The sequence below is a fragment of the Saccostrea echinata genome, unplaced genomic scaffold (assembly GCF_033153115.1).
Source record: "Saccostrea echinata isolate AGI-Se365-2 ecotype Australia unplaced genomic scaffold, CSIRO_AGI_Sech_v1 ptg000004l, whole genome shotgun sequence".
Classification (NCBI taxonomy): Eukaryota; Metazoa; Mollusca; class Bivalvia; order Ostreida; family Ostreidae; genus Saccostrea; species Saccostrea echinata.
Window position 1 is genome coordinate 11,911,093 of NW_026889753.1, and position 27,601 is coordinate 11,938,693.

The following is a 27,601-nucleotide window of genomic DNA, read 5'->3' on the forward strand; positions in this document are numbered from 1 at the left end:
GTGCAAAGAAATAAATGTCTTCTCCTTTTTCCTTTACTTTAGGAATATTAAATATATAATACAAGCTAGAGTAATTTGAAGGTATTACAACATATCTGGGTTAACGAATTCCAAGGAAAAGTAATACAAATAAGTATTTTAACTATCAATCTGACAAAGTACAACTTGGATAAGTATTCCGAATTGGCTGAAAATAAATAAATAAATCTAATCAAATGCACGTTTTTTTTTTTGAGAATATTTTAATATTATAAGTGTATCGTAGTGCTTAAAGTGCTCGTTTTCAAACATCAATGTAAATATTTAATTAATTAGACGAGTGAAGAAAGGACAAGTTAGATAATTAATGACCATAAAAGGATAAGGGTGAATTCATCATTCTTTGAAAACACAATTTACAAAAATAATGCTATTTTGCATCATATACGCCATAATTGTACTCTTTTGAAAATTCCAGATATGCACACTCTTCCTATTTTGATATATTTTCAATAATGTTAAATATTAATGTAAATGAAGGTTCCATATTTAGAAACAGACCACGTTCAACACTGAACTACATGTACTAGTATTTTTACCTTTGATAGGTGAAAATTTTATCAGAAATTGTATTATTTTACATATGTACTGATATTCATGGTTTCTTTTATGGATTTAAAAATCGTTTTGAAAAAAAAAATCTTTTAAATAATATCTGCCTATTCATTAGTCAAGGAATAAAACTTGTACTTTCTTTGCAAAAACATGACTTATTTACAACAAATACACATCCAAAATGTATACGCTAAAATTTTAATCGCTAAATTTGCTACCGTGCGTATGAGTACTGAATACAACAAAAATAACTTTGATGTCTGTTTTAAAACATTATATCTTTCATCTGACATTGGTTTACTCAAAGTCTTGCGTAAATTGTTATTAAAACTTACATAAAACTCATCTAGAAGATGAGCTTCTCTTTTGTAGCGTCATATTACTCTGTGTACTCCAAAAAAAAAAGTTTCGCCAAAATTACTGGCATACATTTGCAATCAAACTGCTAAATTTTACACGCACAACAGAAACCTGCTATATGGTATCACATCCTAAAGGACCTACTAATTAATTTAAAGTGGACAAGTAGCTAATTTTATTCGTCACAAAAGTTCAGGCTTCCTTAAGACAATACTTCAAGAGGCAGTGTAGTGTTCTTAAAGTGGAAAAGTAGCTAATTTTATTCGCCGCAAAAGTTAAGACTACCTAAGAAATACTTTAAGGGGCAGTGTAATGTTCTTAAAGTGGAAAAGTAGCTAATTTTATTCGCCGCAAAAGATAAGACTACCTATGAAATACTTCAAGGGGCAGTGTAGTGTTCTTAAATACTTAAAAACTTTATGATTTTGATCACTTTTCATTATCTTCACCCTTTAATCAGTAAAGTTTGTAACAACAGTGACTGTCAGCTATCATCCGCAACTGTACTCGGTAATGCTGGTACCGGACATCCATGACTGTACCTGCTCACTAATATCAAAAACGGAATGTCAGAGCAAGATTTTCCGGATTGTTCAACGTATTTAACTATATGTTGTTAATTAAGTATGGATTGTTTTTTAATGAAAAATACGAAATGTGTTAATATGGAGGAAAGAAAATTTCTGATTTTAAATAAATCTACTTTATGGAAGGCTGTAATCGCCAAAACGGTAACGATAACTGGCTTAGTGAATATATCGAGGAAAATAAATGTAAACTTGACTATGCCTAAATCCATTGCATGGATCGCTATAATCTCTAAAAAGTAACATTTACTACAGCGTACATTTTGTATATCTATGACTGTATACCTGTGCCTGATATTCAACATCTGCGACTGTACCTGTGCCGTACATACACACTACCACTGATTCAACCCGTGCTTGATTAATAACATCCACGACACGAAATTCTGTGGATTTTCTCCGATTTAGATTTAGACTGAATTCAATCAAAGAGCAATTAACGCTAATCTTTATATTACCCATGACAGTGATACCGAGACAAACGACGTCAGCAGTGATTAGGGAAGGATCCAAAACCTTTACAGATTTAAAATTAAAGCTTTAAAACTTTATGTTCAGAGAACAATATGAGCCAGGTCTTTAATTTTTTTTTTTTTTTTGGGGGGGGGGGGGGGGAGGGGGCATGATTTCAATATCCTACGTGCTCAATAATAATGATGAATTAAAAATGAAACATGCTTGTATAATTATTGAAAAGATACGAGTAAACATTAAACAAAGTAAAATAAGAATGGAAATTAAAATAAATATTGGAATTAATTTGTAATCCTTAATTTTATGTTAGAAGTATAAGTACGTCACAATATTATTAATTTCACCCATTTCATTGATCACGCAAGTAGTGTCAATGAAAAACACAGGTTTTTCCCCATAAATATATGTCTTACGATATATACGGGTGGAATGGGCTGATCCACGCGTTTTCAATGTGTTATATATAAATATCTCAAGTGCACCCCAGGAAGTAGCCTCCTATGCCCTGAAAAAGAATAGTTCCTGACAAAAAAACCTTTATTTATTTACAAAGTACATAAAATTTACTAGGCACAGGTATCAAAGTTGTAAAAATAGGCTGGAAGACCCCCCCCCCCCCCCAAAAAAAAAAAAAAAAAAAAAATTCTCAAAAGAAATAAAAATTAATTTTATATGCATGGAACAATTAACATCTTGACTAGTCGATAACCGTGGTGTGATACCTGAAATACGCAGGGTATGGTATTAAAATAATTGATCGTATTAAAGGAAATTAATGCTATAATTATCGATAACATCCGAAGAAAATATTTTAATAAGTAAATATTTTTATTAGATCCACCTCTCTAAGATTTTGCAATCAATTGTCTGGGATCAATCTATAGGGAATATCGGTGAATAGCGTTAATAGCACCTCTATTGAGTTCAGCTCAAAGAAAATCGTAAGGAATTTCTTGGGGATGCAACATCCGAAAACTGTACCTGTCCGGACAACTCTAAAAATTTTACACAATGACTGTACCGGTGCCTGATTGACAACATCCACGACAGTACCTGTCCAATACACACACTTTATTCTACATCCATGACTGTACCTGTGCTTATAAACAACATCCATGACTGTACCTGTCCAGTACACACACTTTATTCTACATCCATGACTGTACCTGTGCCTTATAAACAACATCCATGACTGTACCTGTCCAATACACACACTTTATTCTACATCCATGACTGTACCTGTGCTTATAAACAACATCCCTGACTGTACCTGTGCAGTATACATCGCTTACCCTACATCCATGACTGTATCTGTGCCTTATAAACAACACCCACTGCTGTACCTGCCCTGACAACTCTAAAAATATATCACCATGACTGTACCGGTGCCTGATTGACAACATCCACGACTGTAAATGTCCAGTACACAAACTTTATTCCACATCTATGACTGTACCTGTGCCTTATAAACATCATCCACGACTGTACCTGTTTTGTATTCATAATTTATTCTACATCCATGACTGTACCTGTGCTTATAAACAACATCCATGACTGTACCTGTCCTTCATTCACACTTTACTTTACATCCATGACTGTACCTGTGCCTTACAAACAACATCCACGACTGTACCTGTCCAGTACTTATACTTTATTCTACATCCATGACTGTACCTGTACCTTAAAAACAACATCCCTGACTGTACCTGTGCCTTAAAAACATCATACACGACTGTACTTGTTTTGTATTCACACTTTATTCTACATCAATGACTGTACCTGTGCCTTATTTACAACATCCACGACTGTACCTGTCCTGTATTTATACTTTATTCAACATCCATGACTGTACCTGTGTCTTATAAACAACATCCACGACTGTACCTGTTGTGTATTCACACTTTATTCTACATCCATGACTGTATCTTTGCGTTATTAACAACATCCAAGAAAAGTTATTCAACGGCCTACTAAAAGTTTGTTCTTTTGTCGTTTGTGACCCGAACCCCCACTCCCAATGCAACCCTCACCCCATCAAAAGTAATTGAATCATATGACTACAAGAAAGCGTGGGATTTAGACTTTTGTTTTTAAGAGGAAATACTCCTTATTTCGATACACCCCATCCTCGCCTTCACAGCTTCTGCCAAGTTTTATTATTATTGTAGAAGAGTTTATAAGTAATGGATTAATTATTTTAAAACCAGTGTCAAAAAGTTAACTGCTCTTATTTAAAACTCTTCTCATAAAGAGGGGGAATGGTTAGACAATTTTATAAATTGAAATCGGGCTTTAAACATAACGAGTGAACCAGATTTTCAAATACTCATGGAAATGGATAAATAACCATCAAATCTCTCTGTATTTTTAACTTATGTAAAAGTCAACTGACATATTAGATTCATTGGCAATAAAATGACTATTTTTGCTGCTTTTAGTCTGTAAACATATGTTCTACACCCTCATCCACCCCCAACACCCCAACAACCCACTCCCCTGAAACAACAAATAATTGGTATAAATTTGAATTTGTGAAATAACAATTCATAATACTTGAAAAAGGAATTGTTGTTTCAGTGAAGGGGGGGGGGGATAAAAATATTTTCCGTTGATTTCTATAGAGATGAAGTTTTGCCAAAATTATAGACTTATCTCTCTTTGTTTTCCCAAATAAGTTATGATTTTTGATGAAATTCACATAAATATTCGGTATATAAATATGAAAAATCATCCCAATATGTTAACTTTGTGAAGTAACTCTGCGATAGGTGGCAGAATTTTACTATCATTCTTGCTATCATATGGTTTATTCAAGCATGCGTATTAAGCTATTAAGACAAGCCTTCTGCATTAGCAATACTAGTCCCCTACCGGCAAAAGTAATCTGGTTCCCATTAAGAATTGAAAATGCTGTAATTCTGTCAAAAATTATTGAAGCGGAACATAAAGCAAACTTGATCTGTAACTCATCTAGATACACTCATATACCAAAAATCAACTCAATATCTGCAAACGTTTTGGAAAAAAGTTGGAAAACTCTTAAAAATTAAAAAGGTTGTAATTCCCTCAAAAATCAATGAAGCGGAACGAAATTAAAAACTTGATCTGTAACTCATCAATACACGCTTACATACCAAAATCAGCTTAATATCTGCAAGCGTTTAGAAAAAAGTGCGGAAAACCAAGTGGGCAGAGTGACAGCTAGGCGGACAGACAGACAGACCGACGAATGGACAGCCTCAGAGGAAACCTATCGTCCCCTCCGGTTTCAATTTATTTTATTCTTGATCAAAGGGCAGATTTCTCTATTTGCATAAATGTACCACAAAATCAGAACTCTTTAGTGTGCAGTGTATAGAGGGCTCTTAAGCACATGAAAAATTTTTTTTCAACTTTTTCCTCATTTTCCCCTCCTGTTTATGTCATGTTTCATCATTGGGTTATTTTTTAATTCTTTTGAATGCCATTTAAACATTGAATTGTGAAGTGTAGATACATGTAGTATTACATGTACTGCAATAATTATTTTCAATAGGTCTTTCTTTGTTAACACGATAAAATGCACTATTCCATCCTAAAATGTTTTCAACTATGAAAACATTTTTACACCTTCTTCTGTGCCAACCCCAAAGTTGCGGGGTATTATTATCATAGTTTACAACAGATAATACGTCAAACGTATACGACAAATGTTTATTAAAATTAATTAAAATTAATAATAGTAATTGGCTATGAGTTGACATATCTTTGAGTTTTCCACCTGTACACTGATGATTATTCGTGTCTCGAACTTGATTCTAATTGATTTTCACGGTAAAAATTTAAGAGTCAAGGACACACTGAAAGATCAAAATTTGTGAGTGAAATAAAATTGTTTAAATATTGTACATGTTGTTTTTATGGTAGGATGGTCCAAATACAGTATACAATACGTACCTCTTAAACCCTGATGAGTTTACTGTGTGTAAATCTTGATTATAAGGCATAGGTACAGTCATAGATGTAGAATGATGTGTGTATATATGCATAGGTACAGTCATGGATGCTGTTTATAAGGCACAGGTAGTCATGGATGTAGAATAAAGTGTGTGCACTGGACAGGTACAGTTGTGGATGTTGTTTATAAGGCACAGGCACAGTCATGGATGTAAAGTAAGAGATGTATACTGCACAGGTACAGTCGTTGATGTTGTTTATAAGGCACAGGTACAGTCATGGATGTAGAATAAAGTGTGTGTACTGGACAGGTACAGTCGTGGATGTTGTTTAAAAGGCACAGGTACAGTCATGGATGTAGAGTAAGAGATGTATACTGCACAGGTACAGTCAGGGATGTTGTTTATAGGGCACAAGTACAGTCATGAATGTAGAATAATGTGTGTGTACTGGACAGGTACAGTCGTGGATGTTGCTTAAAAGGCACAAGTACAGTCATGGATGTAGAATAAAGTGTGTGTACTGGACAGGTAAAGTCGTGGATGTTGTCAATCAGGCACCGGTACAGTCATGGTGTAAGATTTCTAGAGTTGTCCGGACAGGTACAGTTTCGGATGTTGCATCCAAGGAAATTCCTTACGATTTTCTTTGAGCTGAACTCAATAGAGGTGCTATTAACGCTATTCACCGATATTCCCTATAGACTGATTCCAGACAATAGATTGTAGAATCTTAGAGAGGTGGATCTAATAAAAATATTTACTTATTAAAATATTTTCTTCGGATGTTATCGATAATTATAGCATTAATTTCCTTTAATACGATCAATTTTTTTAATACCGTACCCTGCGTATTTCAGGTATCACACACGGTTATCGACCAATCAAGATGTTCCATGCATATAAAATTAATTTTTATTTCTTTTGAGAATTTTTTTTTCGGAGGGGGGGGGGGTTTCTTCCTGCCTATTTTTACAACTTTGATACCTGTGCCTAGTAAATTTTATCGTAAGACATATATTTATGGGGGAAAACCTGTGTTTTTCATTGACACCACTTGCGTGATAAATGAAATGGGTGAAATTAATAATATTGTGACGTACTTATACTTTCTAACATAAAATTAAGGATTACAAATTAATTCCAATATATATTTTAATTTCCTTTTTTTATTTTACTTTGTTAATTATTTACTCGTATCTTTTCAATAATTATACTAGCATGTTTCATTTTTAATTCATCATCATTATTGAGCACGTAGGATATTGAAATCATGCCCCCCCCCCCAAAAAAAAAAAAAAAAAAAAAAAAATTAAAGACCTGGCTCAAATTTTTCTCTGAACATAAACCTTTAATTTTAAATCTGTAAAAGTTTTGGATCCTTCCCTAATCACTGCTGACATCGTTTGTCTCGGTATCACTGTCATGGGTAATATAAAGATTAACGTTAATTGCTCTTTGATTGAATTCAGTCTAAATCTAAATCGGAGGAAATCCACAGAATTTCGTGTCGTGGATGTTATTAATCAAGCACGGGTTGAATCAGTGGTAGGTTGTATGTACGGCACAGGTACAGTCGCAGATGTTGAATATCAGGCACAGGTATACAGTCATAGATATACAAAATGTACGCCGTAGTAAATGTTACTTTTTAGAGATTATAGCGATCCATGCAATGGATTTAGACATAGTCAAGTTAACATATATTTTCCTCGATATATTCACTAAGCCAGTTATCGGTACCTTTTGGCGATTACAGCCTTCCATAAAGTACATTTATTTGAAATCAGAAATCAGAGATTTTCTTTCCTCCATATTCGTATTTTTCATTAAAAAAACAATCCATACTTAACAACATATAGTTAAATACGTTGAACAATCCGGAAATTCTTGCTCTGACATTCCGTTTTTGATATTAGTGAGCAGGTACAGACATGGATGTCCGGTACCAGCATTGCCGAGTACAGTTGCGAATGTTAGCTGACAGACCCCACTCGTTTGTAATCTATTTCTTTAAAATGAGTACATTTGCACTGACAGTGATTACAGTGGTGCCGCGTCCAATATCACATTGTCCGTGACAGTCACTGGTCATGGTGCATGCTGTAATAAAAAGGATAAACGTTACTTTTTTTTCTAACCGTTAGATTGAGTAAAATTCTTAAATGAACACACAAACCATTTTTGTATTTTTTGCTTGTAATGAAATATATGGAGATAACGAACATATTCAATCTCAAATGTCCATTTAAACAATACAAATCAGAAGCAGAGCAAACACAGACCTCTAAAACATCAGATGTGGGATCAGGTGCCATGGAGGAATGAGCATCTCCTTCCGACCGATAACACGCGCCGTATGCTCCATGGCATAATCGGGAAATAACGGGAAAATTCGTAGACAATTCAGTGTGTATATAATGGCCTTACAATTAGTATGAAAAACGTTAGTCAGTATTTTACTTAATGATAGATTTGCTGACAAGGTCATTGTATTGACCACAAAACTTACGAAATGATGAGTTTAAACGAGATTGGTGATATTCTTGTTTCAACAACTTGTTTGTGATAACTTCTCTCGTTTTAGAAATTGTTCATACGTACAGCATGCTCTTGCGTATTCAATCAACTGAGAGATTTAAGCACCGTTGGCAGATGATAATGGTATATTGCTGCATAAGTAAGCGAAGTTGCCGATTGAAAAGTTAAAGTCATCACGTTTTTCATAAGCTTGGTTTTAGGTTATCATTAACGTTTTTTTTAAATTAAAATATCCAAATATGAAACAGATGTGTCAAACTCTGTGGTATCTTTTATTTCAAGTTCACTGGGATACATCGTGTCGACATATGAATGGAAATAACTATTATTAATTGGCAATACTTCATCGATTTATCTAAATGTCGAGTTGAAGGCCACAGGAAGTGTTTTCTTCTTCTTGTGTATAAGATTTTGAATAAAATCTGCTTCACATGAATACAAAAATAGGTCTGCTAATAAAGGGGTTCAAATAGTTTCCTTGGGAATTCCATCAGATTGTTGGAAGACCTGGTCTCCAAAAACCATATAGATATTGTCAATCAAAACTCAAACATCTTTTTAACATCAACTTCAGAGTACTTATGTGTACAGTCAGAATGTTTTTAAACAAAATAACTTTGCAAATGATCAAGGTAAGTAAATTAAGTAAATTTTACGAGTTCCATCTTTTATTGAAAAAGCAGCTGTCAATGATGTCAAAAAACTTTAATTTATTGGGGGGGGGGGGGGGAATGGTTGTATATAGAGTTGAAAGTCGTACGTTTTGAGGTTATTAATTTTAATAAAGTTTTGTGATTTCAAATTTGCATTAAGTTCCTTGGAATTTTTAAGAATCCACATCTGATTTACACCACTTCCTAAATATGGTGTTGCACACACTCCTGAATTGTTTCCTTCCTTTATGTTAATATTTTAGTGAGAAGTATAGAAAGAGGCTTAGTAGACCATTAAATGGAACCCGTTTTGTATCTACGTTTGTAAGGATAAAGGTTAAGAAAAAAGAATGTTGCCCCCAAATGACTAATGAGTAACTGACTGTCATCGTCACTTGCTGCTACGGTATTTGTGCACTGATTGATAAAATGGAGTGTCGACGCTCGCCACGTGTAGCGACTGTACAATCACCCGTGTTTTGATATCTTTCAACAGACTGGAAACAATAAAATTCAATCCAGAAAATCCATAACTGACGTTTTGATTTAATTATATTAAAATTAAGCCATTTGTGAGGTAAAATTTTCCACTATACGCTCATTACTAAAGGAACATCACTTAGTATAAGACTTTTCCAAATCAAATCGTTTTTAACATTCTAATATCATTTTAATTTCTACAGGAATGAATGAATACATATGACAAATTTAGATTGAAAAAAAACCTAAATGTCGGTAAATTTTGAAAATTTATTTCTTTAAAAATGAGTACATCTACACTGGCCATCAATACAGTGGTGCTCACGTCCGTGATCACATCGTCCGTGACAGTCACTGGCCATAGTACAAGCTGAAATAAAAATATTCAGATTACTTTTACTATTAGAAAGATTCGATGGTATATCGAAAGGTTTGAGCACATTATTTTTTGTAATTTTATCAACACTGCGTGTTTTGCAGATATCAAAAATGAATGCCCATTTTGATGCATTGAGATTAGATACCTCCATCACCAGTTGCTGCTGTGGTACATGTGCACTGATCTCTGATACAATGGAGGGTCGATCCCCCACCACATGTTGTGGCTGTACAGTCACCTGTGTCCCTACATCTCTCAGCGGAGACTGTAAAACATTAATGATGAATATAAAATCACCCTTACAATTGTACATCTGAAACATTTTCAGGTCTAATGTGTGTAACTTCGACCTGTGTATATCTGTAATTGTATTGTCATTAATAAATAAAGATTTGTTAAAGCTGTAAATATAAAAAAAAATCAGTATGCATAACAGTATCAAGGTTGATTATACAAATTGTAATAAAATATGTTGAAAAAGACATTATTAAGCAGAGATACTGGACCTTTGTGGGTCAATCATTTTTGCGTAAAATGTCAGACTGTAAAATCATCATTGTTCGTGAAGGACTAATGTTCGTGGATTCTTTTGGTTACAAGTACCCTTAAATACACATCCCAACATTCGAACCTTATCTGTTTACTAAATCTGTACAGGCTTCTTATGTACATATTATAATTATAGTGACACAAATATTAACCCTCAGGGATTTAATTCATTCCATAGTAAAGTAGTAAAAGAAGAGTTTTTATTTTCAGTTCAGTCCCTTTCATCTGAAGAATTTGATAATTTAAAGAAAGAGGTGAGAGATCTGAGTCATAAATAGAATCACAAACTAAGATTGTTTACACTATGTTTTTCTTCACATTATATACAGAGTTAATTCAAAGCTGTGTTGCAAATGCAATGTAACAGCAATTTAATCAGCACTATATCATTAGTATAATCGATTTATCACGTTACCACTGAATATGCTCATAAGCGTACTTTACCAAATTTGAAAAAGTTATTAGAAAAAAATGAATAATGTCAACAATAATAAGTATCAACACTCTCCCCCATCCAATCAAATCCGTTTATCCTTAGAAATTTATGTTTCTGAAAAACTTCTTTCAGATCATGAGATATAAAAAAGATAATTTACTAAAATTCGACAAATGATTGAAAAATGTGGTGTCTTTGTTCAGAATTGTCTAACCTTCTACAAAACTAATGAGTTTTTCAATGCAAAACACAATTTCTTGTTGTACAGTTAAATCGTATGATGTACAACTATTAGCTTCTGTTGACTTCTCTAATGGTTAAAACCGTTTATCACAGAAGATCTACATACCTGCTACGACAACAACAGCGAGAATGAAGATGGCCCTCATGATGATCTTTGATTCAGTGATTCCTGTGAAAGATGATATAATTCTTCATTTCGTTTCACTTATATACATACTTTGGGAATAATCACCTTGAAAAGGTCAGCAATTTAACACAGATTACAGTCATGTGGAGATAAAACAAGCATGAAATATAATTTCGTGTTGTCCAAATAGAAGAACAACTAGATGCGATCTCGTTGCGAGCAACGAGTGGGTCTTCCGTCCGATTTTTGATAAGATGAGATACGAATTTGACTGAGATTTTCGTTCATAAATATATAAATAGTGAAAATGTACAATTTGCTTTAGTTATGTTTAACAAAATTTTGATCATTATGGCACCTAAAAACGCAATGTTTGATGAAGATATTAAAATATTTATAGTAGCAGATCGTGAAGATGAACATTACTGTAAAAGGGTTATAGATAAAAGACTTTTGGCCCCTCTGAGCCCCTAATTTGAGGGGTCAGCCCCTCTTTCTTGATATCACATGAAAGGTCTTGTAATTCTGAAGACTTTTTGTTCAACAACTATTCAGAAGTTTTGTTTCGTTTTCGAGATATGTAGACTTGAAATATTTAGGGGCTGTCCCTTTAAGTCCTTATAGGGGCTGTTTAGGAAAAATTCAAAGGATGCACGTTGTTGGGAACATCATTCTAAACAAATTTTGTTCAATATTGCTTTTCAAAATATTTCCCCTTTTCGAGATATAAAGCATCAAAGATTAAGCATTCTGGCCCCTTGTGACCCCTAATTACGTAATATTTGATGAAAATTATTAGATATATAGTTGCAGATTGTGAAGATGAACATTTTTGCTTCAATAATTAATATCAAAATATTTAACGTTAAGGAGTTATAGATGAAAGACTTTTGGCCCCTCTGAGCCCCTATTTTGAGGTGTCAGCCCCTTTTTCTTGATATCACATGAAAGGTCTTGTAATTCTGAAGACTTTTTGTTCAACAACTATTCAGAAGTTTTGTTTCGTTTTCGAGATATGTAGACTTGAAATATTTAGGGGCTGTCCCTTTAAGTCCTTATAGGGGCTGTTTAGGAAAAATTCAAAGGATGCACATTGCTTAGAACATCATTCTAAACAACTTTTGTTCAATATTGCTTTTCAAAATGTTTCCCCTTTTCGAGATATAAAGCGTCAAAGATTAAGCATTCTGGCCCCTTGTGGCCCCTATTTATGTGACATATGACGTAAAAATCATAATATATAGTTGTAGTTTGTTAAGATAAATAATTTTGCTTCAGTAATGTATACAAAAATATTGTCTGTTTAAGAGTTATCGATCAAAGACCTTTGGCCCCTATTGGCCCCTAATGTGATGAGTCAGCGCTTTTTTCTTGATATCATATTACAGATCTTTATATTCTGCACAAATATTGTTCAATATGTTTTAACAAAATAATTATATTTTAAAAGATATGATAGAAAATGTCTCAAAAATTCACTCATGATTCGTATCCTAAATTTCGACCCCTACCGAGCTTCCATACTAGGCACTTCCGGAAAATATCTAAACCCAGGTGCAGTATGGCAACATGTCCTCTATCATCACTGAAAATTTCAGCGCTCTAGCTTAAGCCGTTTTTGAGTTCCATCGCAGACAAGGAGGTCCTCTGAAATTTGATAAAAGGGCGATAACTTCCGACCGGAAGTGAATTTTTAAAAATTGAAATAGCGGTACAAACTTCAGATAGCATCGCATAATCCCTGAAAATTTGAAGGAAATCGGTAGAGCCATCTCCGAGAAATCCTCTGCACAAAATCGGTAAGGAAAAAAAAAAAGAATAATAACTAGATGCGATCTCGTTGCGAGCAACGAGTGGGTCTTCCGTCCGATTTTTGATAAGATGAGATACGAATTTGACTGAGATTTTCGTTCATAAATATATAAATAGTGATAACGTACAATTTGCTTTAGTTATGTTTAACAAAATTTTGATCATTATGGCACCTAAAAACGCAATGCTTGATGAAGATTTTAAAATATTTATAGTAGCAGATCGTGAAGATGAACATTACTGTAAAAGGGTAATAGATAAAAGACTTTTGGCCCATCTGAGCCCCTAATTCGAGGGGTCAGCCCCTATTTCTTGATATCACATGAAAGGTCTTGTAATTCTGAAAACTTTTTGTTCAACAACTATTCAGAAGTTTTGTTTCGTTTTCGAGACATGTAGACTTGAAATATTTAGGGGCCGTCCCTCTAAGTCCTTATAGGGACTGTTTAGGAAAAATTCAAAGGATGCACATTGTTGAGAACATCATTCTAAACAACTTTTGTTCAATATTGCTTTTCAAAATATTTTCATTTTTCGAGATATAAAGCATCAAAGATTAAGCATTCTGGCCCCTTGTGGCCCCTTATTACGTAATATTTGATGAAAATTTTAAGATATATAGTTGCAGATTGTGAAGATGAACATTTTTGCTTCAATAATTGATATCAAAATATTTAACGTTAAGGAGTTAAAAATGAAAGACTTTTGGCCCCTCTGAGCCCCTAATTTGAGGGGTCAGTCCCTTTTTCTTGATATCACATGAAAGGTCTTGTAATTCTGAAGACTTTTTGTTCAACAACTATTCAGAAGTTTTGTTTCGTTTTCGAGACATGTAGACTTGGAATATTTAGGGGCCGTCCCTCTAAGTCCTTATAGGGACTGTTTAGGAAAAATTCAAAGGATGCACATTGTTGAGAACATCATTCTAAACAACTTTTGTTCAATATTGCTTTTCAAAATGTTTCCCCTTTTCGAGATATAAAGCGTCAAAGATTAAGCATTCTGGCCCCTTGTGGCCCCTAATTATCTGCCATACGACATAAAAATCATAATATTTAGTTGTAAATTGTTAAGATAAATATTTTTGCTTCAGTAATGTATACCAAAATATTGCTTGTTTAGGAGTTATCGATTTCAGACTTTTGGCCCCTATCGGCCCTTAATGTGATGAGTCAGCCCTTTTTTCTTGATATCATATTAAAGATCTTGTCATTCTGCACAAATATTGTTCAGTATGTCTTAACAAAATAATTACACTTTAAAAGATATGATAGAAAATGTCTCAAAAAATTCACTCATGATTCGTATCCTAAATTTCGACCCCTACCGAGCTTCCATACTAGGCACTTCCGGAAAATATCTAAACCCAGGTGCATAATGGCAACATGTCCTCTATCATCACTGAAAATTTCAGCGCTCTAGCTCAAGCCGTTTTTGAGTTCCATCGCAGACAAGGAGGTCCTCTGAATTTTGATAAAAGGGCGATAACTTTCGACCGGAAGTGAATTTTAAAAAACTGTTCAGCCGGAATTAACTTCAGTTAACCTAGCAACAATCCTGAAAATTTGAAGCAAATCCATCAATCCATCTCCGAAAAATCGTCTGCACAAAATTTGTGCAGAAAAAAAGAATAATAACTAGATGCGATCTCGTTGCGAGCAACGAGTGGGTCTTCCGTCCGATTTTTGATGAGATAAGAATTTGACTGAGATTTTCGTTCAAATATAATGATATAAATAAATTGTTAAGACGAACAATTTTGCTTTAATAATATTTAACAAAATATTGATCATTAAAGGGTTATAGATTAAAGACTTTCTGCCCTTCTTGGCCCCTAATGTGAGAGGTCAGCCCCTTCTATTTGATATCATTTTAAAGATCTCATGATTTTGAACACTTTTTGTTCAACAACTAGTCAGAAATTCTTTTTTGTTTTCAGGATTTATGCAAAAGAAATATTAAGGGCCGGCCCTTCAAGTCCTAAATGGAGACGTCTAGCAAAAATTGAAAGAGTCCATATTGTTCAGAATATTATTTTGAACGTTTTTTGTTCAATACTGTTTATCAAAATATTCTTCCTTTTCGAGATATATTGCGCCAAAGATTATGCAATCTGGCCCCCTAAAGACCCCTTATTGCGTAACATATGATATCAACATCATGTTATTTAGATAAAGTGTTTGAAGATGAACTATTTCGCTTCAGTAATATATTACAAAATATTGATCATTAAAGAGTTATTGATTGTATACCTTCGGCCCCTTATTTAAGGGGTCAGATCCTTTTCCTTGATATCACCTTCAAGCTCTCATGATTTTGAACACTTTTTGTTCAACAACTATTCAAAAATTCTTTTCAGTTTCCAAAATATATGCGAAGGATATATTTGGGGGCCGGCCCTTCAACTCCTTAATGGGGACTTTTAGCAAAAATCAAAAGGTTGCATATTGTTTAGAACATTATTCTGAACATCTTTTGTTCAATATTGTTTATCAAAATATTTCCCACTTTTGAAATATAAAGCGTCAAAGATTTAGCATTCTAGCCCCTTATGGCCCCTTATTATGGAACATATGATGTGAATATCATAATATATAGTTGTAAATTGTTGAGATAAACATTTTTGCTTCAGTAATGCATTACAAAATATTGTTCGTTAAAGAGTAATTGTTCAAAGACTTTCGGCCCCTCTCAGCCCCTATTTTGAGGGGCCAGCCCCTTTTTCTTCATATCGCTTTAAAGCTCTCATGATTTTGAACACTTTTTGTTCAACAACTACTCAGAAATTCTTTTTCGTTTCTGAGATATTTACAAAAGAAGTATTTAGGGACCGGCCCTTCAACTCCTTAATGGGGACTTTAGCAGAAAATGAAAGGATGCATCTTGTTTAAAACATTATTTTGGACATCTTTTGTTTAATATTGCTTATCAAAATATTTCCCACTTTCGAGATATCGAGTGCCAAAGATTTGGCATTCTGGCCCCGTATGGCCCCTAATTATGTAACATATGACATAAATATTATAATGTATAGTTGTAAATTGTTAAGATAAACATTTTTGCTTCAGTAATGTATACCAAAATATTGATCATTAAAGAGTTATTAATTTAATACTTTTGGCCCCTCTCGGCCCCTAATGTGATAAGTCAGCCCTTTTTTCTTGATATCGTATTAAAGATCTTGTCATTCTGCACAAATATTATTAAGTATGTTTTAACAAAATAATTATACTTTAAAAGATATGATACAAAATGTCTGAAAAATTCACTCATGATTCGTGCCCTAAATTTCGACCCCTACCGAGCTTCCATACTAGGCACTTCCAGAAAATTTGAAAACTGAGGTGCACAACTACAACATGTCCTCTATTATCACTGAAAATTTCAGCATTCTACCTTCTGTCGTTTTTGAGTTTTTGTGTAGACAAAATGGTCACAAAAAATTCGATAAAAGGGAGATAACTCTCGACCGGAAGTGATTTATCAAAAACGGAATTGCCGGAATTAACTTCAGATAAAGACTCAGCAACCCTGAAAATTTGAAAGAAATTGAATGACCCATCTCCGAGAAATCTTCTGCACAAAATTTGTAAAAAAAAAAAAAAAAAAAAAAAAAGAACTAGAAACTCATTGCGAGCAATGAGAGGTCTTCCGTCCGATTCTGAAAATAAAAACGAAAATTCAAGCTGAAAAAGAGATAAAAGAAATTCAGACACTCTGGAAATTTAACCCTGGTCGTCAGCGTGAAAATCCAACTTCCTAACGTTAACCATTCATTTTTTACATCACTTCCGGTCACGACCGGAAGTACCGGAAGTAACGGCGATACAAGATTTTCTCACGATTCATATAACTGATGACTGACCATCAGTCCTGAAAGTTTTAGACTTCAGTCGTTTACTGTTGCCGAGCAATATTGTGAGATCAAATTCTAATTTTGAGGACAGGTAAACACGAGACCGGAAGTGCATTTTATAAAAATCTTTGACTTTTCTCTAGACATTTGCAGTATATACAACATACATAAAGTCATTTCAAGTACTTTATAGATGAGCAATATTTATGAGAAAGTTAAATATCAAAGTTTATCTCCTAAAACCGGAAGTTGACGTTTTTGTTTCCGGTGGAATCTAACATATTTCCAAACAGCAAAAGAGATGCAATAAAGTGATGCAAGCATTAATTTAAAAAAGAAAAGTTAATTTTTTTTTTTTAGATTTCTTTGATCACTTACTGTGACAAGCGGAAGTGACGACTGACGCGTTTCACCCAAATGGTTTTGCCTACTCCTCAAGGTCTATTACTCATAAAAGTTTGGTGTTTTAATCTTTTACCTGGTTTTGAGGTCTCGCTCAGACTTCACATTTTGAGGACAGGAAAACATGCGACCGGAAGTGAATTTTTGAAAGATATTTATGATTACTCTAGACATTTGCAGTCTGAATAACATATTTAAAATTCATTTCAAATACTTTTTCTAGAAAAAATATTGATGGAAAAGTAAAATACTCAAATTATGTAGTTTTTCTCTTATAACCGGAAGTTGTCACTTTTGTTTCCGGTGAGACCAACATCTTTCGAATCTGCGAAAAAGATGCAATAAAGTGATGCAATTTTTAATTAAAAAAAAGAAAAGTTGAAATTTTTGATTTCTTTGATCACTTCCTGTGACGACCGGAAGTGACGGCTGACGCTCTGAACCCAAATGCTTTTGCCTACATCTTAAGGTCTGTTGCTCATATAAGTTTGGTGTCTTAATCTCTCGCCGTTTCCGAGATCTTGCTCAGAGAACTTCTCATTTTGAGGACAGGAAAACACGCGACCGGAAGTGAATTTTTAAAGTGAAAGATATTTGATGTTACTCTAGATATCTGCAGTTTGAATAACATATTTAAAATTCATTTCAAATACTTTATCTACAAAGGATATTAATGGGAAAGAAAAATACTCAAATTATGTAGTTTTTCTATTATAACCGGAAGTTAACGTTTTTGTTTCCGGTGGGACCAACATATTTCGAAACTACAAAAGAGATGCAATAATGTGATGTAAGTATTGATTTAAAAAAAGAAAGTTGAAATTTTATGATTTCTTTGATCACTTCCGTAAGCGACCGGAAGTGCCGACGACGAACGAAAATGCGATTCCACAAATTCAGAAGTCACGATCTATGCTCTCCAATAAGTCCCCAGTTCATATCTTTAGTCATTCTTGAGAACACTCGAGGACAAAATTTCATTTTAAAATCAGGAAATTGCCCGTAACTTGGAACCAAAATGGAATTTTCCAAATTTTCCTTGTGATAAAACAAGTTCATACAATGACTAATTTTTCCTGAAAGTTTCACGAAAAACCACTGAATAGTTTTCGAGAAAACGCCTGCACAAAATATGGTCAAAATAATAATAATAACTAGACTCTTGTTGCCATGGCAACAAAAAAGTCTTCCGTTCTTCTAAATCTGTAAGAATTTGCTTTTTTCTGTGTAAAAAACATACATATCATATTTACTGTGAAAGAAAAAAAATAACTGGAAAAAAGTCCTTTCAGTACTTAAGGTACTTTGATTTTCATTATCAATCTTGTATAATACATTTGGCACCTATAAGAGATATACGTATATCATTAGCAATTAAAAAAAAAATTGTTTGCAATCATTTCTAAGACAAACAAACAGACGAACGAACACCGTACTATCATGTATGTTTTGGCATAATTGTGTATGGTGTTATAAAAAAATATAATGAATTAAGTTAGTATCACATTAAACGTAAAGTCACTGAGTTTTGTAAAGTTGTAATATCAAGATTTGACAGCATACCTATAAGACAGATTATTCAATTACAGTAATTCTTCAGCAATCGATTGATTGATTATACGTATGTTGTTTAACGTCCCTCTCCAGAATTTTTCACTCACATGGAGACGACACCACTCTCCGGTGGAGACTGCAAATTTTTGTCCTATACTTTGGCACTTATCGCAATTGAGCAGAGGGGAATCTTTTTTATGCCAGCACCTTCTGCGACAAGGGACCTCGATTTATACGATCTCATCCAAAGGACCGGTCTCCACGTCCCAAAATCGAAGTTCATAATACCGAGATATTTTATTTTTTATTCTATTCTATTTTTTCACAAGTTTGTTGCATCAGATTTACTTAAAGATCATACTTCAAGATCATTTCAAACTCAGGCTACTTAATTGCAGTGCATACAGCGTCAAGTGATTTTGATTGACAGGTCAACACAGGTGCACTTCGTGTGATAGTCATACTTTGTACCATAGGACTGGCGGTAAATTTAGATTTTGCTTTCATGTTGCTGTGGTGTATTTGCCAGAAGAATCACAGTTTTTTTAAGCAATGCTGGAGATCGAACTCAAGATCTCTCATTCGTAAGTCCAAACCGGCACCGATAAGGCCATAAACACTCACATTTTATGCAACATTTAGAATGTATTTTCAAGTACATAACCATAGTTTTCATACACTTGACACAAAACAAGAATAAAATGAATATTTTTTTCCAAAAGACTTATATTATTGACAAGGATCTTGAAGAAAAAATCTCTAACAGATAATAAATTGTACTAGTACTTTGGAGACATTAAAATTGGAGAATTTAATTAAATTGTCGTATACAAACAAAATTCAACATTGTAATCATATTAGTGTTATGATTTGGATGTAAAATGAAGAAAAACCCCTTTAATTTGAAGGTGTTTTGCTAAAAAAAAAAAATTCGACTGCAGTAGGCAAGAAGGCAATTTAGATTTATTGTGTCAATCATGCAGATGTCCTTTTTGCAGATAAAAAAAACAGTGGTGTATTAGCAATTTTGTCTTGTGTATATGATCTGTGATCTAGGAATAGAGTCCATTCCATTTTGAACTGATATGTGAAAACTCAGTTACGACTAAACTCAAATGAAATCAAATCAAATCGATATTCAAGTGAACTCGAAATAATAGTCATTACAGAACCTGCCATATATGCTTCATACTGGATACTTTGCTGACATAAGCCCCGTTCGCATGCGCTCAATTACTTACAGATGTAAATTTTAAACGTATGTAAATTTTACTCTTGGTGTGTAAATACAATTTTGAGATGGTTAACTTGCACTCTCAAACTGTATGTAAATCAGTAGGAAGTTTGCAATTTCAAAGTATTTTGTAAATACTTGTTTAGGCTTTTCAATTGCTCTTCAACTCAATGTTTCTCCCATGCACTACATGTAAGAGGAACATTGCCATTTCTTGTTTAAATGCTACTTAAATATTTGATAATTGGACTTAATAATACAATAACACAATCTCTAGTTTGATGTTGAACACTGTCAAATACTTCACCACATATGCATTTGTCCATTCTTAAAAAAATAATAATAAGCCAATCAGCGACTGTGATCAATAGCTGAGCTGCATCAATATTAAATTTTGAATCTCTCAATTTCTAACAAACTTAACCTTGCAGCCATTGCAGTTTTGGCTATGTACCAGTTTTAGTATAAAAGAATGTGCAACTGGAGTTATTCTAATTTTTAGTTCTATGATGAAGAAATGGAGTGAAATTAAGTGAAATTTGATTTATAATCATCAAGTAGGAAGAATCAGTTGTGTGAATAAAATGGAACTAAATGAGTTAGTAATTTATTTTGATTTATTTCTTCAAATATGGGTACATCTGCATCGACCATCAATACAATGGTGCTCGCGTCCGTTATCACACCGTCCGTGACAGTCACTGGCCATAGTACAAGCTGTAATAAAAAGGGTTTCGATTACTTTTACTAATATAAAGATTCGATGTGGTATCCAAAGGTTAGACCACATTGTTTTTTGCTATTTTATCAACGCTGCATGTATTGCAGATAACAAAAATGAATGCCCCATTTTGATGCATTGAGATTACGTACCTCCATCACCACTTGCTGCTGTGGTACATGTGCACTGGTCTCTGATACAATGGAGGGTCGATCCTCCTCCACATGTTGTGGCTGTACAGTCGCCTGTGTCCCTACATCTCTCAGCGGAGACTGTAAAACGTTAATATAAAATCTAAGAATATACACACACAAATCATAAGGTCTTCGATCCTTAACTGTATTTGCATTCAGTTTGTATAATTCTTTTTTATGTAATAAGGTGAATAAATTAAGATTTGTTTCAACTGTTAATGTAAAAATTCAATATGCTAAAATTTTTTAATAAAGGGATTTAAATGCAAATACGGACAAAAAAGTAATGTTTACAGAGACTTTCTTACTTGGTCAATGCAATCATTTTTTAACATAAAATATAAGATTAAGGCAAAGCTATGACTTATAGTGTCAGGAGAATTCGGTGTATTCACAAGTCATTGATTATTAACAAAGAAATATTCATTTCCTTCTTTTGAAGAGAAGTTAGTTTCATGTCAAGGGTATAAAAAGATCTGAAGAAAAAATGTAAAGAGTTTAGATTTCAGCACTTCTTAATAGAATTGCTATTTCTTTTTACCCTATTAAGGCTGAATACACGATATTCTATCAACTATATATGCATAGTTACTGAACTGTTACATTGTAAATGAAAAAGTCAGTAAAGTTTTGCATACATCTACATAAATTAGTATAAATTAGTATAATAATATGTATTTTGTATAATCAATGTATCATTAACAGTTACTTAGTGCCAGAATGTGATTGATGTAAGTAAATGTTGAGCAAATTAAAGAAAGAGTCATAACAGCTTGGAGGAAAATGTGAGTAATTTGTTTTTCTGAAGTATGGATTTGGAACTTCTGTAAATGACACTATTAATTATTCCAATTATTCCAAAATTCAAAGAAATTATTGAGTCTTATTTCTTAAAATAAATGAATTCTTATATGTCTACTATACTTTTTAAAATCCTCTTATTGTGTAAAAAAAACTATTTAGTTTGCAAAAAAGGGAATTCTTTTGGAAGCTAGAATTTCATTTTCTATCATCAAATTGTATAATGTACATTCCTTTTGGGAAGTCATAATATTTAAAGTTACATCACAGGAAACATACATACCTGCTACGACAACAACTGCAAGAATGAAGATAGCCCTCATGATGATCTTTGTTTCACTGGTTTTGTGAAAGATGATCTTTTTCTTCATTCGTCTCATTTATATACCTACTTTGAAAAAAAATTATCTTGCAAAGGTTAGCATTTCAGCACACATTAATGTCATGTGGAGATAAAAATAAGCACGAAATATGATGTCGTGTTGCTCCAAAAGAAGGACACAAACAAAGACATGTATATATATTACCAATCGAGTTGAATATTTTCTTTTTAGAATTCATGGATTAATTGAAACCATTCGTATTGATATTTTAAAGAAAATTTAAGAATTGAAATATTGACCTACAGAATTCTAATAGTCTCTAAATGTTAAACATACAAATAATATATTCATGCGAATAAATCAATTCCTTTTTAATACTGAAACAATCTTTGAAATAAACGAAATTTCTAAAAATGAATTAAAGAGAAGCATTTCTTTCAATTTTGTTCTTATAAACATTGAATATAAAACAAAAATACCCCAAGCCTGTTTTCTACTGTGATAATAATAATAAAAAAGCATTTATTTTTCCAGGATGACATAATTTAGCAACAATGCTAGGTTTTAATAAGGTCCTGCATATAAAATACGAGGGTCGTTCAATAAATAGTGCAACAAACAGTATATCATAGAAATGTAGATCTGTTTAATTTCATTTTTTCACAGCTGAAACGTTCAATTAAAGAGCTCCTAATCACAGAAGAGCCCATGATTTTTCCAATTGTTCTCGCAAAGAAATTTAAAGTAAGCATGGTCACTACACTGAGCTGAAAACTGTTTAAAATGACATCTGCCAAGAAGATGAAAATGAGAGAGTATGTGAAAACTGTGCTACTTTACATAAATACCCATAGAACTCATTTTATAGATATGATTTTTATATGTGTAAAGAAAAGTCTTCAACGGTGTATAGTTTTCAGATTGATTCAGAAATTCAAAAGTAAAAAGAGCAGAGTTAAAATATAACAGTCAAACTGGTCGATTGAAATTTATAGGGACACCAAAAATTATCGATGCTATGTGCAACATTATATCTGAAAATGTCAGATTTACATCGAAAGACAATAAGCATTTCATCATCACACCGTTTTATAGAATTCCGATAGATTTTCTTAAAATTGCCTAAGAGAAGACACGTATTAATGTGCATCGGTCTATTTAATAACAAATATTTTAACAAAATAGAAGATTTGTTAAATTTGCGTGATGGATGACGAAACATGGGTGCACTTTTTATAGCCAAAAGGGAAGATCAATAATAAAATGTGGAATCAAAGAAAAAAGCTATCATTCTTATTGCTGTAAAGCGAAACAAGGGCTCCAAGCATTTTTAATTAGTTTTCATTTTTTTTCAAGGTCCAGTAAAATATATACAAACACATAAAGGAAGGACCATCAATGGTATCTTTCATGTTTAAATTGGACTGAGGAAAGGTAAACAGATTTCCTGCAAAGGAAGTTCAAATACCGTCCCAGGGTAATTTTCTTGCACCTGGTAACGCTGCTGTAAATAAGCACAGAAGAATAAATGAAATTCTGAAGAAAAAAAAAATTACGGAGCTGTTTCATCTCCCATATTCGCTAGATCTCAGCCATTGTGAGGTATACATATATATATACATATATATATATATATAGAGAGAGAGAGAGAGAGAGAGAGAGAGAATAAAATTTATTTCCAAATTGGGGCTCATGGAGCATGACATATAAGAATTATGAACACATATCAATTTACACAAAACACATTAGTACAATTTACATGTAACTACTTAGCTCATTGTTCAGTTTGTATAGTTATATAATGATGTGATGACTAGATACAATGTAACCTAGATAAACAACTCATTGTTTAGCTTGTATAGTGTAATATAATGACTAGACACACAAAACTTCGATAAAAAATATATTGTGTATATATAATTTTTATATTAACATTTATACAACATAGTGAATGTAACATTATGAGTAGAAAATAAATTACATCAATGGTGTGTAGTTTAAGCACATTGATTCCTGTTTACCAAAAGATGGTAGGATGCATTAGAGACAGAGTCATATTAATTATGCTCAATTTTCCTCAAAGAAACTTGTACAGGTATGTCTAAATTTACAAGGATAATGGAAAATTAACAAGTTAAAAATCAGTAGATAAATGATTACGCACACATACACATACATGTATATAGTCTCAGAGGTCGGAATAAAATACTTGAAATAAAGAAAAACATTTAAAAAAAACAGTAAAGCTTTAGGCCTTTCATTCTATCTTTAGAAGCTTTGCAAAATTTTGTAAAGCTTCAATCTTACGCAGGGTGTTTTAAATGCTTAACTAATTTTATTCAAATAATTAAAAATCAATAAACCACATATTTTATTTGACGTTTACTTAAATTGTAATCTTTTCCTAACCACTTAAATCGTGTCGATTTGGAACAAACAAGGCGTGAACTATTAGTGGCATTCATTAATAGCATTAGTGGTCTAAAAAAATTATGATCTCTGATAAATATTTACTTACAGTTAAAAAATATCAATAATGAAATAGTTGTCTATGTAGAATACATTAATGTTTGACAGTTTAAAAATGATTCTTCGGAGAGCTATAGATGGACAATTAGTTGACTAATCAATAATTCTGCAGGCATCAAATCATTAATAAGTCTAAGTATGACACTATATAAAAGTCATTATTATATGATTGAATAATTCCTAGGTCTCGAATTGGCAGAGACCTGTCGCAGAAGCCTAGTAGTAGGGTTTCGATCCGCGATGGGGAGGTCCCGGCTTCGATTTTCGTTCCCGGCTTCGCGTAAAACCTGAGAGGTTTAACATAGGTAGTAACTGTTCTTTTGCCAATCGCCCAGCACAAGAAGTGAAAGTAACGGGTCTTTCGGATGAAACCTTAAAAACCGAGGTCCCGTGTCACAGAAGGTGATGTCACGATAAAGATCCCCCCCTGCTACGGCCTTAATCACCATGCATGGGTCAAAATATATGGCACTTTACCCAAATGAGTGAAAAATTCTCGAACGGGACTTTTAACAATATACAATCAATTAATCAAACTAGAGGAGGTCCATATTGTAGAAATCATACTTAGTTATGCACCAGACCTTCTAGGTAAATACAACATTTATTTTTATTCATATTGGACCGAACCAAAAATAAACTGAAAACATCCGAATCGAAACAGTTGTTTAGTTATGAAAAGTTTTCTCCACCTATAACCGACTTCATGTGCACATAATATTTACTTTTTTATATAGGACCAAAAATAGATAAAAAAAAAAATTCCAATTTACTACAGCTGGTTATGTTTATTGTATGTTTATTTTAATCCCACTTCTCTCTCTGCGTTCAGCTGAAAAGGTTTATTTTAAAAGTTTGTCATGTTCCTAAATATAAAAGAAACCTGATAAAAGAACATTTAAAGGGTCAATGTTCTTTAATTCAGAACATCGTACGATAAAAGCAAGCACGAAATACAAGTCGTGTTGCTCCAAATGTTAGATACAAAATGCAGTCAGGAATAGTGCAATCATTATATCATATGCATATGTGAGAGAAGAAACCTGTATATATAAATATAGTTGTTCTTATTCTGTGGTTCATAATAAGCTCCGGAATTTGCTGGAAATATCACGCTCTTTGTCAACATTTTTTGTCCTCACTAACCAATTGAATCTTCACAAAATAATCATTTGTAGCTCAAATGTACGGCGCCGTTGGAGAGCCAGATAAAAAAATATTTATTTGTTCGGACGAATTAGAAATTCGTTCGGACAAATTAGATATTGTTCGGACGAATTAGAAATTCGTTCGGACGAATTAGATATTCGGTCGGACAAATTAGATATTTGTTAGGACGAATAAGAAATTCGTTCGGACAAATTAGATATTTGTTAGGACGAATTAGATATTTGTTCGGACAAATTAGATATTTGTTCGGACAAATTAGAAATTCGTTCGGGCGAATTAGGTATTTGTTCGGACAAATTAGATATTCGTTCGGACAAATAAGATATTTGTTCGGAAAATTAGATATTTCTTCGAACAAATTAGGTATTTGTTCGGACGAATTAGATATTTGTTCGGACAAATTAGTACTTTTTTCAAACACTTCATGTTAATTTGGACAAATTGTCTAATCTTGAGAGTTGTATACCTGTGGATTTAGCACGAGTCATCCCCTCTTGCAAGGTCATAAATATATAATGCAGAGAGGGTTAAATATATGTTTTTTTAAATTAATAGATGCACCAAATTATGTGGCTGTTTGAACCAATAACATACACATGTTGGAAAAAGACATGTGATATTAAAGTCAGATAAGTTGATTCCGATTATTCGTAAATTTCTAGTCTAATTGGTCTGCTACTCCAAAGTTTATGGGTAAATCAAATGCAATTTAATGATCTTACTACATGTAATTAAACACGTACTATAGCAAGTGCTCGCGTTTCTCAACTTCTATGAGAAAATAGGGGGTTACCCCACTCCCATACCTGACACACGCAAACGCTTTGTCATAAATTAATATTAGCTTCTACCGAAGCACTTTTTGCTGGTGGTACTGAAATTTTCACCGTGGGGTACTATTGGTTAGCTACCACTTCTGTTGAAAAAAATACGAGATCCACCCCTAAAGTTTTTATGCCTACTGTATTATACTAAATGAATAAACATCGGGCTCGGAAACATCAAAGTCCCCTGCCCCCAGGCAAAACTTTCAGTTTTACAAACACAAAATTTGAAGTTTTGTTTCCATACCGGTTTTTCCACACATAAGTATGCTGTGATGAAGGGATTAAAAGGGAAGGGGGCTCATAAATCCATCTTCTACAGAATATTACTGAGATCTGTGAAACTCTTACACTTATTTATATTTAAATTTCATGAAAGTACATGTACGTATATATGTAATTAAAAGACCTAGAACAAACAAAAAGACTTGTAAATAATGACCAAATCCCCCCCACCCCCCACCCCGAAAAGAACAAAACTTAATAGATTTTTTTAAAGTAAAAGGTCATTAATTTACTTTTCAATAATACTGCAAGGGGTTCTAGAAAGCGTATTGTGATGGAGTCTTCAAAAGTACAAATATATACTATGATTCAACTCTCGCCATGATTAAGGCAAAAGATTGAAAAGGGGGGGGGGTGTATTCTTGAAAATATTCCCGTAAAGAAAAGGTTAAAATGCTGGTAGATTATTTCAACCTTTATATTCATTTCGGCTTTATTAGAAAAAGTTTCGGTAGGTTTTTTTTTTTCTTTTTTTTCTTTCAGATAGTTGCTAGTGTCAGTTGAGTAGGCTTTGGAATAGTCCGGAGTGAGTCATTGG

General features: G+C 33.1%; 2 protein-coding genes across 2 annotated transcripts; both read right to left on the reverse strand.

The window, feature by feature from the left end:
* Positions 1-9,880: 9,880 nt before the first annotated feature.
* LOC133179195 (serine protease inhibitor Cvsi-2-like) lies at positions 9,881-11,417 on the reverse strand. The gene is made up of 3 exons (XM_061313989.1): positions 11,338-11,417; positions 10,149-10,268; positions 9,881-9,994 (listed from the first exon to the last, which is right to left on the reverse strand). Exons 1-3 carry the CDS (start codon positions 11,375-11,377, stop codon positions 9,903-9,905), a joined length of 252 nt encoding a protein of 83 aa, XP_061169973.1. The 5' UTR covers positions 11,378-11,417; the 3' UTR covers positions 9,881-9,902.
* Positions 11,418-20,836: 9,419 nt separating this feature from the next.
* On the reverse strand, positions 20,837-22,271 carry LOC133179193 (serine protease inhibitor Cvsi-2-like). The gene is made up of 3 exons (XM_061313986.1): positions 22,216-22,271; positions 21,090-21,209; positions 20,837-20,933 (listed from the first exon to the last, which is right to left on the reverse strand). Exons 1-3 carry the CDS (start codon positions 22,253-22,255, stop codon positions 20,842-20,844), a joined length of 252 nt encoding a protein of 83 aa, XP_061169970.1. The 5' UTR covers positions 22,256-22,271; the 3' UTR covers positions 20,837-20,841.
* Positions 22,272-27,601: the final 5,330 nt, after the last annotated feature.

What these genes read in the sequence shown, in the direction of transcription:
- LOC133179195 (XM_061313989.1), bottom strand. Translation starts at nt 11,377, where the DNA reads ATGAGGGCCATCTTCATTCTCGCTGTTGTTGTCGTAGCAG. An exon ending in CGCTGTTGTTGTCGTAGCAG is followed by an intron (nt 10,269 to 11,337) that starts GTATGTAGATCT and finishes AATGTTTTACAG; the next exon opens with TCTCCGCTGAGAGATGTAGG. An exon ending in AGCAGCAACTGGTGATGGAG is followed by an intron (nt 9,995 to 10,148) that starts GTATCTAATCTC and finishes TTTTTATTTCAG; the next exon opens with CTTGTACTATGGCCAGTGAC.
- LOC133179193 (XM_061313986.1), bottom strand. Translation starts at nt 22,255, where the DNA reads ATGAGGGCTATCTTCATTCTTGCAGTTGTTGTCGTAGCAG. An exon ending in TGCAGTTGTTGTCGTAGCAG is followed by an intron (nt 21,210 to 22,215) that starts GTATGTATGTTT and finishes AACGTTTTACAG; the next exon opens with TCTCCGCTGAGAGATGTAGG. An exon ending in AGCAGCAAGTGGTGATGGAG is followed by an intron (nt 20,934 to 21,089) that starts GTACGTAATCTC and finishes TTTTTATTACAG; the next exon opens with CTTGTACTATGGCCAGTGAC.